Below are 17,355 nucleotides of genomic sequence, written 5' to 3'. Positions count from 1 at the left end.
ATAACATCTGTTTAGGCCAACAGGCATGTTTCAGCAAATTCTAGGTTGTTCATGAAGGACTGTAAATTACATGTGCCTCCATGTAGCAGTTTAGCCAAGTGAACTTGCAGTGTATAGGTTGCAAAGGACCTGAGGGTTATACTTGTATGAACAGGATAAATCTTGTATTGCTTTCACAGCTAATTCGTAACATTACACACATCCCTTCCCCGTGTTTAAAATGTCTGAGTAATGCGCACATTCTCAACAGGCTTTTACTTAATAAACTTGGCATATAGACAAGGAATACTTAGGTTTCATGTCTTTAAAGAGATCATACATAAAAGGAACCACAGTTCCTAACATTCATCTTCCTATCCTCTGCCCCAGTATAGGGTAGTATTTGCTTATAGCTCTAATCCCCGTTGCCTGAAGTGCCTTCACTGAGAAAGCAGGAAATGAACCTGGAACCCAGGAGGTGGCACATGGCATTTTCTCATTCAGTGGGTTTGTAATTTTGACATTCCTGGAACAAGTCAATATAGCCAACCTTTCCAAATTCATTTTTATACACACAATTCTCTAGGAACAACTCTAATTTTGTGTGCCTCCTCCATGAGAGGTCTGGAGAATGGCACCATGGCCTTTTCTGCAGTGGCTCCCCATTGGTGGAATGCACTCCCCAGGGAGCCTTGCCTGGCTGCTTTGATACATATCTTTAGGTGCCAGGTGAAAATGTTTCTCTTCAACCAGGTATTGGGCTGATGGACATTCTAAATGTGTTTTTGGGAGGGGGGTTATTGTTCTGGTTTTGGTTTGGTTTTACGTACAGTGGTGCCTCGCAAGACGAACGCCTCGCAAAACGAAAAACTCGTAAGACGAAAGAGTTTTCCGTTTTTGAGTCGTTCCGCAAGACGAATTTCCCTATGGGCTTGCTTCACAAGAAGAAAGCCCATAGGGAAATCTCCGGGGACCTCTTTTAAAATGCTGGCGGTCGGGAGCAAAGACTTTCGCCCACTGCCAGCCTTCAGAAGAGGTCCTGGACCTCTTCTGAAGGCCGGCGGGGGGCAAAAGTCTTTGCTCCCCCCCTCCGCCTGCCTTCCCGGGACAGCGGAGACTTCTCCGCTGTCCCGGGCGATCTTAAAATGCTGGCGGGTGGCAGCGAAGCCTTCGCTACCGACCCCCAGCATTTTAAAAGCCCCCGGGGCAGCGGAGACTTCGCTGCTGCCCGCCAGCATTTTAAAATCGCCCCGGGACAGCAGGGGCTTTTAAAATGCTGGCGGTTGGCAGCAAAGCGCTCCTGTCCCCGGAGCTTGTGGGGCGGGAGGTGGGGACAAGGGCTTTTCTTCCCACCGCCAGCCTTCAGAACAGCCTTCTGAAGGCTGGCGGTGGGAAGAAAAGCCCTTGTCCCCACCCCCAGCCTTCAGAAGAGGTCGGGGGACAGACTGTCCCCGGACCTGGTCTGAAGGCGGTTTCCCTAGGAACGCATTAATTGATTTTCAATGCATTCCTATGGGAAACCGTGCATCGCAAGACGAAAAACTCGCAAGAAGAAAAAACTTGCGGAACGAATTAATTTCGTCTTGCGAGGCACCACTGTATTATACATTTTGCATTCTCTCTCTTTTCCGCTGTGAACTGCCCTGAGATCTTCAGATATGCAAATTTAATTTCTTTGTAATAATAATAATAATTTCATATTGTTTAGGGAAAAGAAATTTGACAACCCTTCCCTTGTTTGTGTGGTTTAAAATGCTGTTGTTATGTCTGGGAACTGCCATTGGCTCAGAAGCGAGGAATAGAAGGGGAGTTGTGTTACAGGGAGCCTCCGAAAATCTTGCGAAGCAGTTCCTCTTACGGGGAGGAGGAAAGCCCCACCTCTAGTGGGGAAGAGGTGCAAGGACCAGAGAATGCTTGTGGGAGCCTTAACGCCGCTCCTGGGCAAGGTGGACAGAAGGGAAACACGCCCTTCCCATCGCCCATCCTGCGCAGTAGCCTAAGGCGCAAAAAGGGAAGGAGAAGGTTGGCGGTAATGAAAAAAAGACCACTCCTGGATTCTGCTAGCGATTGAGCCAGACATGAGCTTTGGGGCTCTTCACTGTAAATAGTTTGCACCAAATTAAAAACCTGTAAAACACAGGTTTGGTTGCAGTCCTGCCTGGTTACTCTTGAGCAACCGCAACAGCCACCTGACATGTTGCATGCCATTTTGAATCCAGATATTTGAATTAATAGAATGTTAGAGCAGAAAATGCCAGGCTAGAAAATCCTGCAGTTTTCTGTCTTCTGTTAAATCTGAATTACAGATTTGTAATTTCGAAGGTTCATCTGATGTTGATAAAAGGTTAGGTGCCTGAAAATTGTTTTATTTATGTTAATATTCAGGAGACATTCCTCATTTCCAAATTCCTGAATCTTGTGCTTCTCACTTGGTGGCCCATACATGTTCCAGTCCAGGAAGGAATATCTGCTTGACAAAGTAGACTTTCCTTTTTCTTATTCTGTAGGTGGTGAATGCCGTGATGTGGTTTTTGCTGTTGTGTTCAGGTCTTGGTTGTGGGCTTCCTATAGTTCCTAGTCAGCCGCCATAAGAATAGGAGGCCGGACTGGATGGGCCTTTGATCTGATCCAGGAAGATTCTTCATGAGTTTAGAATGTATAACTTATAAGGGATTCTGATATGACAGTCTGAAGCACCACATTTTATTCCCCCACAATTTTAGTCAAATTGTGGGATCATTGTTTAAAAAGGGGGGGATGGTTAGAAAAGATGGTTGTTGTTGTTGATTACCATATTGGCCTGAATATAAGCCTCACTCCCCCCCCCCCCCAAAGGCCAACTGTGGAAAGTTAAAGTGCGGCTTAAACTCGCGACCTTACAAAAATCAGCTTTTACGATCTTGCTGCTGAAACAGACATACGGTAAAACGGAACGGGTGTGAGTGCCTGCGGAATTTTAAGGGAGTGACTTATATTCAGGTGCGGCTTACATTTGGCCAATACGGTAATTAATTAATAGGCTCCTTACTTGTATCCTGTAAGTGGTTTGGTTTATAAGTAAAAAACAGATGATAAAGAATATAGTCGCACATAATTAAAATACACAATAGACAATTTCACCAAAACATAAAAAAGCATCCACCCACAACTAAATAATCTACAATAAACAATCTCATCAAAACAACATAACAGTTAATTAAAACAGGAGATCAGGGGAATGTTTGTCCAGATAAGTGTATTCCCAAGAGCTAGTTGGGGTGCCAATACTGACGGGGGGGTCTCTCATATTTTAGCAGGCAAAACATTTCCAACATGGGGTGCCTCTGGCCCTGTTGTAATTTGGGTGCTGTCTTAGGAGCAGTGATGGCACAAGGTTCTCTTATGCTACATCCTTAAAGCCTTCCACTGTTGCTAGGTAGCAATTATTTTAGGTCATTTGTCTATTTCTGATATTTAGGCTGGGAGTGTTTCTTATGTAACCAAAAAGGCTCCACCATGCACAAGAGGGAGGTGTCAATAACTTGATAGTTTGCAGAAATAGTGTGTGTGTGTGTGTGTGTGTGTGTGTGTGTGTGTAGGAAAGGGGGCAGAGAACCCCACCAAACAACCAGTGAGAGCTGAGAGTGTTTGGTAGCTATGGAATGTTGACTGTGGAATGGAGTGTCATGGAGGACAAGAAGAATATTTCACACTGCAACATTTTGTTGCAGGTCACACAAGTAGAAGCATGTAGGTAAATGCAGCAACTGGCAGTGATTTGCTTTTACAAAGGTTACATGAACCACATAAAAAAACCTTAAAGCAAATACTGTAGATTTTTGTTTTGTTTTGTTTAGGTAGTCTCTTGTTTCAGAATGATTACTTGTTTTGAATAAGAGTTGCAAGGGAGGTCAAATAATTAGTTGGTGGTAAGAGAACATGATTGTTCACTAAGCCACTGGAAATAGGTGCCATCTGATACATAAGTATGTTCTCAAAGCCAACTTACAATAGAAGGTAAAGGATGCATCTGATCCAAAACGTGCTTCAACAAACCCTGTCTGAAAAACCTCGTTTGTGTTGGCCAGATGTTCACTATTTTCTGGGCTGCAGTTTAAACAAAATGTGCGTTTTGAGTTCATTACTCAGGGCTTGTGCAATCTTACAAATTAGAAGCCCTAATCTGGATGTATTTTTTCTTTTTTATCGTGCCTTTAAAGAAAGGGCTATATATTTATCTTCCTGGCAAGGTACTGACTTTATCCTTTCCCGGCCATAATGCAACCAATTTTTAAGGTCAAGGATCAGCGGGGAGGGCAGGAACAAATGATGCTAACAAGAGGAAACAGGAAGAACTGAGGTCTTGCTTTCAATCTGTCTTTCATTATTCCTTTATTGTAAAATATTCTTTCAATTAAAGGCTGACCTGTAGCACAGCGTGCACACACCCATATCTTAATCATTAGAAGGCTTAATGGATTCAAGCTTTATTTTGGACAGTTCTGACGTCGCTTATCTTTTTTCTGTTTTAAGACTGCAATTCTTTATTGCTGATTTGTAAAACTATGACAACAGGGGAAGGCAGTGTTCTTGCTTGACCCTTGCAGTGACGGTGCTTAATAGGAACTGTGTTTTTCCTGGATATTTTTAATGGAGTAGCTACAGATAAAAAACAGGAACTCCTTTTTAAAGATACGTCATGTAATGGGAAATGGGACAAGTTGTTAAATGCTGCTTTTCTGCATACAATATTTTATTGAAAGGTTTTGGGTTGGAAATAAGGAGGGTATACTTGATGAAGACCAAAAGAGGTCATTATTTTTTATCAGTGAATCAAACTACAAGTAAATATTTTGCTGCTTTAAACAAACGGATTAACTTTTAAATTCTCTTACAATGTGGGACATTGTCTCTAGCAAAGATGTTGGATATGCACGGGCTAACTTTCTCAGTGAAATAACTGGTTTATTCTTTTAATTGGAAGCGTTGGTGTTCTTGAACCTAGGAACAGCAATCATTCATTCTATACCACATTACAGTATACTTAATTTGAAGATAATATATTGCTTTATATGAAGAAAATGCATGACAACACTAGATGCTAAAGGTCATTGGTGTATTTTGCCGTTAGCAATTCATATGGCATATTGTTGAATGTTCCATATTGAGAGCGACATTTAATGATGTCTGTTTGGCTTCTTTTCTTCCCTCCAGCCCCTTCCAGACATAAGAGACTTGATTATGATTACTTGCTAGTTTGATAGACTCTGCATGTGAGCAGAGATTATTATTTCACATTTTCAGGACCAAAGCATGCATTGCAAATATGTTCTGATATGCCCTACTTCAAATGAAGCAATCATTTTTTGTCTATTGCTTGGTGAACTTTGTTCTTTTAATTAGAGCAGTAAATGTTTTGGATAATAAAAAAGTTATATTGATTATCAAGGGCAGGAAAATCACATGCAACTGGAAGCAAGTGTTCTCCACATTTTATAGGTTTGTGTTTCTTTTGCTTTTTTTGCAATGCCTGTGTAGGTGTAATCAACACATGAATTCAGACACTTAACGTTTTGTGGTGTGGCTCCATAAGAGGTATGGAGCTAATCTTTTCTGAGAATCATACTTGGTCCATCTTACATGGAAATTCTTCCATTGCCCATAGATGTGCAATGAATAATTGAAGTTTGTGTTGTTGTTTTTTAAAAAGAGGTGACAGTGGCACTTTGCAGCTGGGTAAAGGCACAATTTTCTAAATAAATGCTATGCAAATCCTATTACGATGAAAACAGCGAGGTTTAAATTTGCCGCCCTACCAAGTCAAATATTACCAGCTGCCACTGAGGAAAAGCAAATGAGTTTGATCTTTTTTTCACATGGGAAAGGCAACATTATATTAGAGCTCAGGTTGGCCCTCATATATTCTCGCTCTCCCTTTACTATGTAAGCTTGTGAGCAAAGGCTGATGTGAGGCTGTGTGTGTGTTACAGGGCCTAGCTTACATGATCTTTAAGAAATTCTGACAGTATTCATCTGTATTCATCTCCTTAATGTTTTTGTCCCACAGAGGAACAATTATTTTATATGAATGTAATCTTACATTATTGAGATATAGTAAACTTGTCATATTCTTTCCCTGCTTGATTACTTCAAATGAGGATTCAAATGAATTCTCCTTATCCCTGGGTGTATCTATTTTATGTCATACGTGGCACGCCATATATTTGTGGGGAGCGATAATCTGATGCCGTGTTTTTGTATTCTGTGCCACGTGCAGGCTTGTATGCTTTACGGAGAGTACTTGGGGAGAAAGCAAACCTCTTGGATGAGGATGTGTCTGGATCAGTGATAATTACTTGCAGCGACTTCCTGCAGGCAATGAACGACGTCAGGCCCAGTGCCATGAGGGAAGTGGCAGTTGATGTGCCAAAAGTAAGTTTTGCCCAGTACAATATTCTGAAATAATTATTCAAACATAGGAAAGCCACATACTTGATAGCAGTCACCGTCTGGTGACAATTGTAGCTCAAGGGAGATATCCGATGCCCTTTATATGCGTTGTGGGAGGGGGGTGTTATTGGTTTGTTGTTGTTCTTGAGTTTATTATGTGTTTTGTGGTTTTTAATACTGCAATTTTGCGTTGTGAACCATCCTGATCTACTGATGAAGGGCAGAGATTTATTGCTGCTGCTGCAATGCCATTTTAACTCGGGAATCTTCTGCCCTGGGTGGTTGTTAATTTTGGGGTTGGATCCAGGTTCGATGGGGCTTCTCACAGACGCTGATATTCGTTTTCCATGAAAGGCTGACATAGCGATGGCAGCAGCGCTCTGGTAAGTGGAATATTGTGGGAAACTGAAAATGGCAGTGACTCCCAGATTCACATTTCTGGTGCTGATTAGAGCCCTCGGGACGTTTGTTTGTTTGTTTTGTTTCTAAAGGCAGGCACTAGTGGTAGACCCTGCTGGGCCAGCAGCAGCTGCCTGAGTGTGCTGACACTAAAGGTAAAGGGACCCCTGACCATTGAGTCCAGTCGTGGCCGACTCTGGGGTTGCAGCGCTCATCTCGCTTTATTGGCCGAGGGAGCCGGCGTACAGCTTCCGGGTCATGTGGCCAGCATGACTAAGCCACTTCTGGTGAACGAGAGGAGCGCTCGGAAAGGCCGTTTAACTTCCCGCTGGAGCGGTACCTATTTATCTACTTGCACTTTGATGTGCTTTTCAACTAGGCCTTGCTAATTCACGAGCCTCAGTACTGTTCAGTCATACCTTGGGTTACAGACGCTTCAGGTTGCATTTTTTTTTGGGTTACGGACGCGCCAAAACCCGGAAGTACTGGGACGGGTTACTTCCGGGTTTCAGTGGTCACACATGCACAGAAGTGCCGAATCGCAACCCATGCGTGCGCATGAGCAGCGCTGCAGGTTGCAAACGCTGCTGGTTGCAAACGTGCCTCCCACACGGTTCACATTCACCACCCGAGCGTCCACTGTATAGTAAACACCTGATTCTTTTGCTCTCCTCTTCTGGTTTGACTTAGAAGAAGGTATGGAGGAGAAGGTGGGCAAGGCCAAGGGGTGGGCTGTTAGTTACTGAGATGACTAATGAGTACATTTATTTTAAAATAAATTAAAAAATTGTGCAGTAGCACCTTAGAGACCAACTAAGTTTGTTCGAGGTATAAGCTTTTGTGTGCCTGCACACTTCTGAAGAATTGTGCATGCACACAAAAGCTTATACCCAGAACAAACTTAGTTGGTCTCTAAGGTGCTACTGCACAATTTTTTAATTTATTTCGACTGCGTCAGACCAACACAGCTACCTACCTGAATCTAGTTATTTTAAAAGTTCACCTCATGTTATTCAGATCAACCATGTCCATCCTGAACTCTGTTAATAACCAGTTACCACCTCCCTTCTTTCTCTCAGTTATGTCTGCTTTCCACTCAGTGCAAAAATAGTTTTGAGTTTAGAGCAGCTTTAAGGCATCAATCCCTATTTCCCCATCATCTCTGTAAATGCAGTGGAAGCATTTTAGTGCAGCACTGGTAGAATGTGATTTTAAATCAGGACTTCCGGTCGGTGCCAGCGCTTAATGGCGGTCCTAGCTCCGAGCTCCGGAGAAGGACTGCTTCGCAAGTTCGGGTCTTACCCGCTACGGCAAGCGGGGGACCCCTAAAATCCCAGGCGCTGAAGCCTGAGAACAAGGAGACTCGGTGGGCACCTTTGCGCCCCCCGGTACCGTGAAAGAGCCTTTTTAAAGGCTACGGATCGACATCGGGAGTGAGCGCGGTGCTGAGAGTCGCTACCCAGCCTGCGAAGTGAAGCCGCGTCGCCATAAGCGGAGAGCGCCGATTCCTTCCTGAAAAGAAATTCGGACTGATTCCCCGTGAGTAAGAACTGAAAAATAACTGGGACTCTTTTACTTTTAAAAATTGGGCTAAAAACGGGGGAGATTTAAACAAAGGAAGTCTGCCTCCCCCCGACTGCATGAAAGCGAAAGCAACGGAACTTTAAACCTGCATCCGTTTAAATCTGTCCTTTGATCAGCTAAACCGGACATTTAAACCTTTGATCTCCCCTCTAGCAAGCAGGGCAGAGGAGAGGCGAATCTGACCATTAACTGCATGACTTATTTGGAGGAAAAAAACATCTGCTGTCTCATCTGTTTGATTGTACGAAACGGTCTGCCTTCTTAGTACACTGAACTGACTTTTCCCTGTGAAGTGATACTTTGATACAAAGTTTTTACACTGCCTGACTATTGTATATCACAAGAAGAAACAGTATAAATTGGGCAACTGTGGCAATTTGATTTAGTAATATTGGCTTGGACTGTGTTAATTTCCCCTTTTTCTCATTTTTTGGACTGTCTCCTTTGTTTTGGTACTTGGAAATTTTGTTCTATGGCCATTTTGATTTGCTCCCTCTAGAGGATAAAGTAAAGTTCGGCACGGCTTAAGACAGTGGAATTTTCCAAGGGAGAACAAATCCCGTGGGAATTGACCTTGACATGAGCGGCCCACAAGAAGAGATAGTGACAAGAGCCAAGATTAAGCAACAACAGCAACAACAACAGCTGCAGCTGCAACAGGCAAAGAAAAGAGGTTCAATTTCAGGCGCAACAGCCGGATCAGCAGGAACAACAGGTCAAGACAAAGGAGCAGCCGTCTCTATGGAAGCTGTGACAGAGGCCTTGCTCAAGATAAACCAAACCCTGGAGTCTTTGACAAAACAGACTTCAGAGAACACACAAAAATTAACAGAAATATCAGCAAGACTGAATCAGAATACAGAATCTATAAATAGATTGGTAGAGGAGAACGCCACCACCCGCCAAATTGCCGAGGAGGCCAAAGCCACTGCCGGAGAGACACAGGAGAAGCTAGAGCCCCTTGCCAAGAAGGTCTATGAGCATGATGCAACATTGGCCTTGTGGGACTTACAGAGGAAAGAGAGAAATTTAAAATTAAGACTGATTCCGGAGAACGAAAGAGACAGCCTTGTGGAATACTTGACACGGGAGTTTGTGGATTGTTGGGACCTTGAGGAAGACGAATTTAAAATTACGACTGCCTTCAGATTGGGTAAAAAGCAAGATAGAAAGACACCGAGAGACTGTTTGATTACACTCAGATCCAAGGAGGAAAGAGACAAAATATTAGGATTACACTTCGAAAAGGCCCTGCAAATTGGAAACTCAGCTGTACAGATCTTTAAAGACATCCCAAAATACATTCTGGACTTAAGAAACTTTTACAAGGACCTGGTTCTCTTGCTAAAGAAGAACACTATTCGCTTTAGGTGGGAGTTCCCACAAGGACTGTCATTTGACTACAAGGCAAAGAAAGTGAAAATAAAGACAATTCAAGACAAAGACAAATTTTTGGCAAGATACCAGGAGGATTTACAGAAGGGGACTGTGGACGTACTTGCAGAACAGAGGAGAGCATTGGACATCTTGAATCTCTTGCCTGGACAAAAATCATTACCATCAGAAGAAGAGCAACAACTTGGAGCTGTTGGAGGAGTCTTAAGAAAATAACAAGATGGCTCTGCAATTCCTTAGTTGGAATTGTAATGGGCTCAATGGGCCTTTGAAGAGAAGACAAGTATTTCATATATTGAATAAAGAACAATTGGACTTGATATGCTTACAAGAAACTCACATAACCAGAGCCCATAGGAGATTACTTTCAAATAAAAGGCTAGGACAAGAATTTATTTCATCAGATAAAGTTAAGAAGAGAGGAGTTGTAATATATGTGAAGGAGAAATGGGCTCCAAAAATGATATTCAAAGATGAACAAGGGAGATATCTGGCTGTGGAGATACAAGTACATGGAGAAAAATTCTTAGTTGTTGGAATTTATGCACCAAATGAAGGCAAATCTGACTTCTTTAAGAGACTTCATGAAACCTTGACGGACTATTTGGATTACAATATGATAATCATGGGAGACATGAATGGCGTGGTCTCCACTAATATGGACAAGGCACAAAGATTAACAGTCACTAAAGAAGGGAGACTCCCTAAGACTTTTTTCGAAATGACAGAAAATATGGACTTGATAGACATTTGGAGAACAAGGAACCCTCTGGAGAGAGAGGGAACCTTTTTCTCCCAAGCAATGATGACCTGGACCAGAATTGACCAAATCTGGGTTACTAGTGGACTGGCTCCAAAGATTAAGAAAGTGGAAATCTGCCCAAAAACTTGCTCCGACCATAACGCCGTGAAGATGGAGATGAAACCCACAACAACTGGTCAATTTAGATGGAGAATGAATGACACCCTCTTTCGAGATAAGGAGATTCTCACGAAGGCCCAAAAGACCCTAAAAGACTATTTTGAAATAAATTTGAGGACCGACGTCGAGAAAAGAGTGATCTGGGATGCAAGTAAAGCGGTTATGAGAGGACTTTTGATTCAACAAAACTCAATAAAGAGGAAAAAACAAAATGAGAAAAAAGAGAAGATCTTGGAAATGATAAAAGAAGGAGAGAGGAAATTAAGAACAAAACCAAAGTCTCAGGACATTTTAAGAGAGATCAAGTTATATCAAACCCAATATATGGAATTGATGAACCAAGAGATTGAATGGAAGATAAAGCAAATGAAGCAAAAAACTTTTGAATCAGCAAATAAATGTGGTAAACTTTTGGCATGGCAATTGAAGAAAAGGCAGAAACTAAATACAGTTACAAGTCTAGAGGTGGATGGAAAGAACATATCTAAACCCAATGAAATTAGAAATTGCTTTTTAAGTTATTTCAAAAAACTCTATACTCAAGGCCCGCAAAATGAAGAAGATATAGACAAATTCCTTGGAAGATATGGATTACAAAACATCTCTCAGCAAAGTAAGATGGACTTGAACCAGAGAATCTCAGAACAAGAGATAGAGGCTGCCATTCAGAATATGCAACTGGGCAAATCTCCGGGACCAGATGGATTGACTTCTAGATACTACAAATCGCTGAAGGAATGGTTGATTCAACCATTAAGAGAAGTTTGTAATGAGATCCTTGAAGGAAAAAGGGCACCTGAATCGTGGAAAGAGGCATACATTTCACTCATACCAAAGTCAGAGACTGAAAAGACCCAACTCAAGAACTACCGCCCAATATCATTGCTCAATGTGGATTACAAAATTTTTGCAGACATTTTGGCAAAAAGACTTAAAAGAGTTTTGATGGAGATGATTCATAAGGACCAAGCAGGCTTTCTCCCTAAAAGACACCTGGCGGACAATGTAAGGAATGTTATAGACATTCTGGAAAAGCTAGAGGTGAATATAAACACTAAAGCAGTATTGATATTTGTAGACGCGGAGAAAGCCTTTGACAATATTTCTTGGAGTTTTATGAAGAAGAATCTGCATAGGATGGGGGTAGGTCTGGGTTTTGAGAATGGTATGGCTGCAATATACTCTGAACAAAAGGCCAAACTGATTGTAAATAATGTGGTGACTGAGGAGCTTAAGATAGAAAAAGGAACACGACAGGGGTGCCCGATCTCCCCATTACTCTTTATTACAGTTCTGGAGGTCTTGCTGAATATGATAAGAAATGACCAGCAGGTTAAAGGTGTGCAGGTCGGAGCTAAACATTACAAATTAAGAGCGTTCGCAGATGACTTAGTATTGACTTTGCAAGAGCCAAACACTAGTACGAAAAAGGTATTAGAAATAATACAACAGTTTGGCCAGGTAGCTGGATTTAAGTTGAACAAGCTAAAAACCAAAGTTTTAGGGAAAAACCTAACAGATATGGAAAAGGAGAAATTTCAAGAGGAAACAGGTTTGACTGTGGTCAAAAAGGTCAAATATCTAGGGGTTTATCTAACATCCAAGAATCAGAATTTGTATAAGGACAACTATGAGAAATGTTGGTCAGAAATCAAAAAAGACTTAGAAATATGGTCAAATTTGAAACTGTCAATGTTAGGCCGAATTGCAGTAATTAAAATGAATGTATTGCCTAGAATGCTATTTTTGTTTCAGACCTTGCAGATTATTGACAAGATGGAATGTTTTAAGAGGTGGCATAAAGATATTTCGAAATTTGTCTGGCAGGGCAAAAAGCCCCGAATTAAATTTAAAATACTGACAGATGCTAAAGAAAGAGGGGGTTTTGCCCTGCCGGACCTAAAATTGTACTATGAGGCAGCAGCTTTTTGCTGGCTCAAAGAATGGATGCTCCTCGAGAATACAGACATCTTGGATCTGGAAGGTTTCAACAATGCTTTTGGTTGGCATGCATATCTTTGGTATGATAAAGTTAACAGTGCCTTCAAAAATCACATTGTTAGAAAAGCATTGTTTAATGTTTGGATAAGATATAAAGATCTATTGGAAAATAAAACCCCTAGATGGGTGTCACCAGTGGAGGCTAATGCTGTGAAAAAACTCAATATGGAGGTCGGATGGCCGAAGTATTGGGAAATCTTAGAACAGGATGGAGATAAGTTCAAATTACAAAGCCAGGAAAAATTGAAACATAAAGTGGAAAATTGGTTTCAATACCGTCAAATAATGGAATTTTTTAAACAGGACAGGAAAGTCGGCTTCCAGGTGGAAAAATCAAAATTAGAAACCGAATTGCTAGAACCTACCACTAAGAACTTATCTAGAATGTATAACTTGTTGCTGAAGTGGAATACAGAGGAGGAAACAGTCAAATCAGCCATGATTAAGTGGGCACAGGATGTTGGTCATAACATTATGTCAGATGACTGGGAATGGTTATGGAACACCGGTATCAAATTTACGGCATGTAATGCCTTAAAGGAAAACATTATGAAAATGGTATACAGGTGGTACATGACCCCAGTCAAGCTGGCAAAAATTTATCATTTGCCCGATAACAAATGTTGGAAATGTAAAGAGACTGAAGGTACCTTCTACCACCTTTGGTGGACATGCCCGAAGATTAAGGCTTTCTGGGAAATGATTTATAATGAAATGAAAAAGGTACTTAAATGTACTTTTCCTAAAAAACCAGAGGCCTTTCTCTTGGGCATTGTCGGCCAATTGGTGTCAAAGAAGGACAGAGCTTTTTTCATGTACGCTACAACAGCAGCAAGAATACTCATCGCAAAGTATTGGAAGACACAAGATCTACCCACTCTGGAAGAATGGCAGATGAAAGTGATGGACTATATGACATTGGCAGAGATGACAGGCAGAATCCGTGATCAAGGAAAAGAGACAGCGGAAGAAGAATGGAGAAAATTCAAAAGATATCTTAAGGACTATTATAAACTTAATGAATGTTAGAGTGTTTTGGTTCTTAGGAACAAAGGGATACAGTGACATAAGGTTAGAATATAGAGATGACTAAGATGATTAAGGTTGGAAAGTAACAATTGGGAGTTGCTATAAAATTATGGACATTGGGATGCAGAAAGGGGGGGTATGGGGAAGTCTTAGAAAAGAGGTTTATGAAAATATGTTATGAAATTATACGTGTATGTTTGTTTTCTTAAGTGTTTGTTTGTTTTTTAAAAAATTTCGTAAAACCAATAAAAATTTTATAAAAAAAAAAAAGAATGTGATTTTAAATCATGTGTGTATTTGTAGCAGCTTCTATTTTTGTGTGTGTGAGTGGAATACTTCTATTCATCTACTCTACAAAAAAATCTCCTGCTGATTCATGACGGGGTTGTTTGTTTTACAGGTATCCTGGTCAGACATTGGAGGGCTAGAAGATGTCAAACTGAAATTGAAACAAGCAGTGGAATGGCCACTGAAGCATCCCGAGTCTTTCATTCGAATGGGGATTCAGCCACCAAAGGGAGTACTACTCTATGGACCTCCAGGATGCTCAAAAACCATGATTGCAAAGGCATTGGCCCATGAAAGTGGGCTGAATTTCTTGGCAGTGAAGGTAAATGGCATTTCTAGTTTTAAGGCAGGGCATTATAGGATACGTGTGGAACAAGAAATGCTGATACACCTGTGCTTCTTGGTAACTTTGTGTTGGCCTCTGTCTGAAGTGAGATGGGGGAGCTGTTTCTGCACTGGAAGCACATGGCATCCCTCCTTTGTCCTACTTTGGACAAAAAAAAGCAAGTCACTTGCACCTTCCTGTTTAACTGATGCACTTTGAAGCACTACTTGTATCCAGTGTTCCTTCTATTCAGAGTAGAGCCATTGAAATGAATGGGCATGACTAATTTAGGTCCGTTAAGTTTCGTGGGTCTATCTGATGAGAACATAGTTGAATACAACAACTCAGTGTGTGAACAGCTTTCAATTGTTTATTAATTTATTTTATTTCACAAAATTCATATACCATTTGATTGTGAAGGAAAAAACTCAAGGCATCTCACAGAAGCAGTAAAGCTATCAGTAAAAGCTGTTTAAAACAGCTATTTAAAACATTCAACTAATAATTAAAATTAGCAGTAAGCTAAATGTTGCCTCTAATTGCAGAAACTTGACTTTGTCCCTCTTTAACTATTTTACACAAAAGGGACGCGGGTGGCACTGTGGGTTAAACCACAGAGCCTAGGGCTTGCCGATTGAAAGGTTGGTGGTTCGAATCCCCGCGACGGGGTGAGCTCCCGTTGCTCAGTCCCTGCTCCTGCCAGCCTAGCAGTTCAAAAGCATGAAGTGTAAGTAGATAAATAGGTACCGCTCTGGCGGGAAGGTAAATGGCGTTTCCGTGCTCTGCTCTGGTTCGCCAGAAGTGGCTTAGTCATGCTGGCCACATGACCTGGAAGCTGTACACCGGCTCCCTCGGTCAATAAAGCGAGATGAGCGCCGCGACCCCAGAGTCGGCCACGACTGGACCTAATGGTCAGGGGTCCCTTTACCTTTAACTATTTTACACAGTACATAGTTAGACTGTAGAATTGGCTACACACAAAATGTAGGGATGGCAGCCCACATGGGTGGGTGGCTTTAAAGGGGGGGGGGTTATACAGATTCATGGAGGTTGAGGCTATCAATGGCTGCCCCCCAGTTGCTGGGGAACAGGAGTGGTTCAGAGTTCTGTTGTGCTCGTGACTTCATGTAAACTTCTGGCTGTCCACTATGAGGACAAGATGCTGGACTAGATATGGCTTCGGTCTGAACCAGCAGAGCTCTTGTGTTCTTAGATGGGATTAATAATTTCCACTCATAGGTTATACTAGGCTACATGCAAATCTGAGCAACAACCCCTTAATTGCCAGTTTTTATAAACAGAAGCAAGTGTTTTTGTGCAGAGAAGTGGGGAGGACCCTTAACCCTTTCCTGTCTCTACTATTTTTCTGCTGGAATTCCCCCTGTTTTTCCTCCTGTGATAGGATTCCAGGTGCATATAGGGTGTAAACATAATTGGAAACCTTGGCAGTTGGTTGGGAGGTAGGGAGTTGGAGTGGAAAAACAGTACACAGGAAGAAGGTTAAAGCACTCCTTTGCTATTTCTCCATACAAGAACACCCACTGCCAAACTGCTTTTGTTTAAAAACAAGTTACAAGATATGAAAACTGTGTGTAATGTGTTGCTTGACCTCGGGCTATCAATCCATAAAAGAGAAGTGTTAAATAATTAGGCCTTTCTGATGTTCTAAACGTACAGGAGTGCCAAATGATCTAGCACTCTCTGGATTTTAAGAATACTTTAGAAACTAGCTGGCAAACTTGTAGTGCCTCAAAAGAGCAAGAACAACATTTATGCAGGCAGAAGAGAGTCAGCGACTCCAACGCATTATTTGTATTTAGTAAATGTGTCCAATTGCGGTGGAAGGTTTTTTGGTAGAAAATGTTCTCGGTGCCTTATTTTCTGTTTTAAATAAGATCCTTTCAGTGTTAGCTTCTCCTTTTTTCCTGATTAGCAATGATTACAAAAATATACAATGTTGTCAGAGTTCTGACTTCATCTTGGCATATTTTCTAATGTCCTGTATCCCTCTTCGGATTCCGTTCCGTGGCTCTCTGCCCTTGACATGTGCTTAAGTTTGGTTTGTCATCTGGGTCAAGTATGTCAAAATATTTTCCAGTTAAAATTTCCTCCGCCGTTTTTCTCCTTCCTCCTGGCTGCAGCAGTTAAAATAGATTAATGAGGCTTGGAAATCTTGCTGCTCTGCTTCATGAGCAACCATCACTGAATCCCCAGAAGGAAACTGGTTAGTGTTCCGATGAGGTTTTTTGGCAGATCCTCCTTTAGCTATTGTTTAGTAAGCAGAAGTATGAAATGTCACTCTGTGATCTGTGCTGATTGAGTAATAGACTTAAAAATTTAGCACATATTGAGCTCCATGCTGCCAACTCATTTATTAAGCAGAGTGCAAGAGAACAGGAATAGGGCATGTAGCTTTAGCTATCCAATGAGCTGCACCAAAAATGCAGACCTGAGTTGGTGTTTCATTCTTTACTTCCACAATCACAAGGATTTATTTCAAATGTTACACTAACCTCTTAGCGGTTTACATAAAAATAATAAAAATATAACAAAATTTTAATGAAGTCTCCTGAGAACTTGATAAAAACAAAACGCAACTGCATTTCACAATAAAGCAGCCATGCACAAAAAATTAAGAGTCCAGGAAAGCTTGGGTAAACATGTATATTTTTCGGAGGCATTGGAAGGTCATTACTGTCTGAATCTCTGAGTCTTGAGATTCAGAGTAATCTCTTTATGCGGATGTGTATTTGGTATGCTCATAAATTTATATTTGTAAAATCAAATAAAAACGATTTAAAAAAAAAAAGGAAGGTCATTACTGTCTCTGGTTCATTAATTTACTGAAGGTAGGGGCATTCCAGGTGGTAGGTGCTATCACCATGTGGTCACGCAAGTGGCAAGCACTAGTCATCAGGATTGAGGGGGCTTGTGTGTGGCACCACGCAACCCAGGAGCCAGCGCCCTTGCTAATCATGGAACATCCAGCAAGGGTCTCCATGGA

The 17,355-nt window shown here is 41.5% G+C and overlaps 1 protein-coding gene across 4 annotated transcripts in view; it reads left to right on the top strand.

Moving 5' to 3' along the window:
- Positions 1-17,355, top strand: part of AFG2A (AFG2 AAA ATPase homolog A) — a 175,643-nt gene that overhangs the window by 16,937 nt on the left and 141,351 nt on the right. For all 4 annotated transcript variants that reach the window (XM_081208065.1, XM_081208064.1, XM_081208067.1 and 1 more), the window contains exons 10-11: positions 6,236-6,390; positions 14,139-14,348. In XM_081208065.1, coding sequence (XP_081064191.1) covers positions 6,236-6,390; positions 14,139-14,348 — 365 coding nt within the window. The remainder of the gene's footprint in view (positions 1-6,235; positions 6,391-14,138; positions 14,349-17,355) is intronic.

Source organism: Podarcis bocagei (assembly GCF_964188305.1).
Source record: "Podarcis bocagei genome assembly, chromosome: 9".
NCBI classification, from domain to species: domain Eukaryota; kingdom Metazoa; phylum Chordata; class Lepidosauria; order Squamata; family Lacertidae; genus Podarcis; species Podarcis bocagei.
This window is presented reverse-complemented; position numbering and strand designations above follow the sequence as displayed.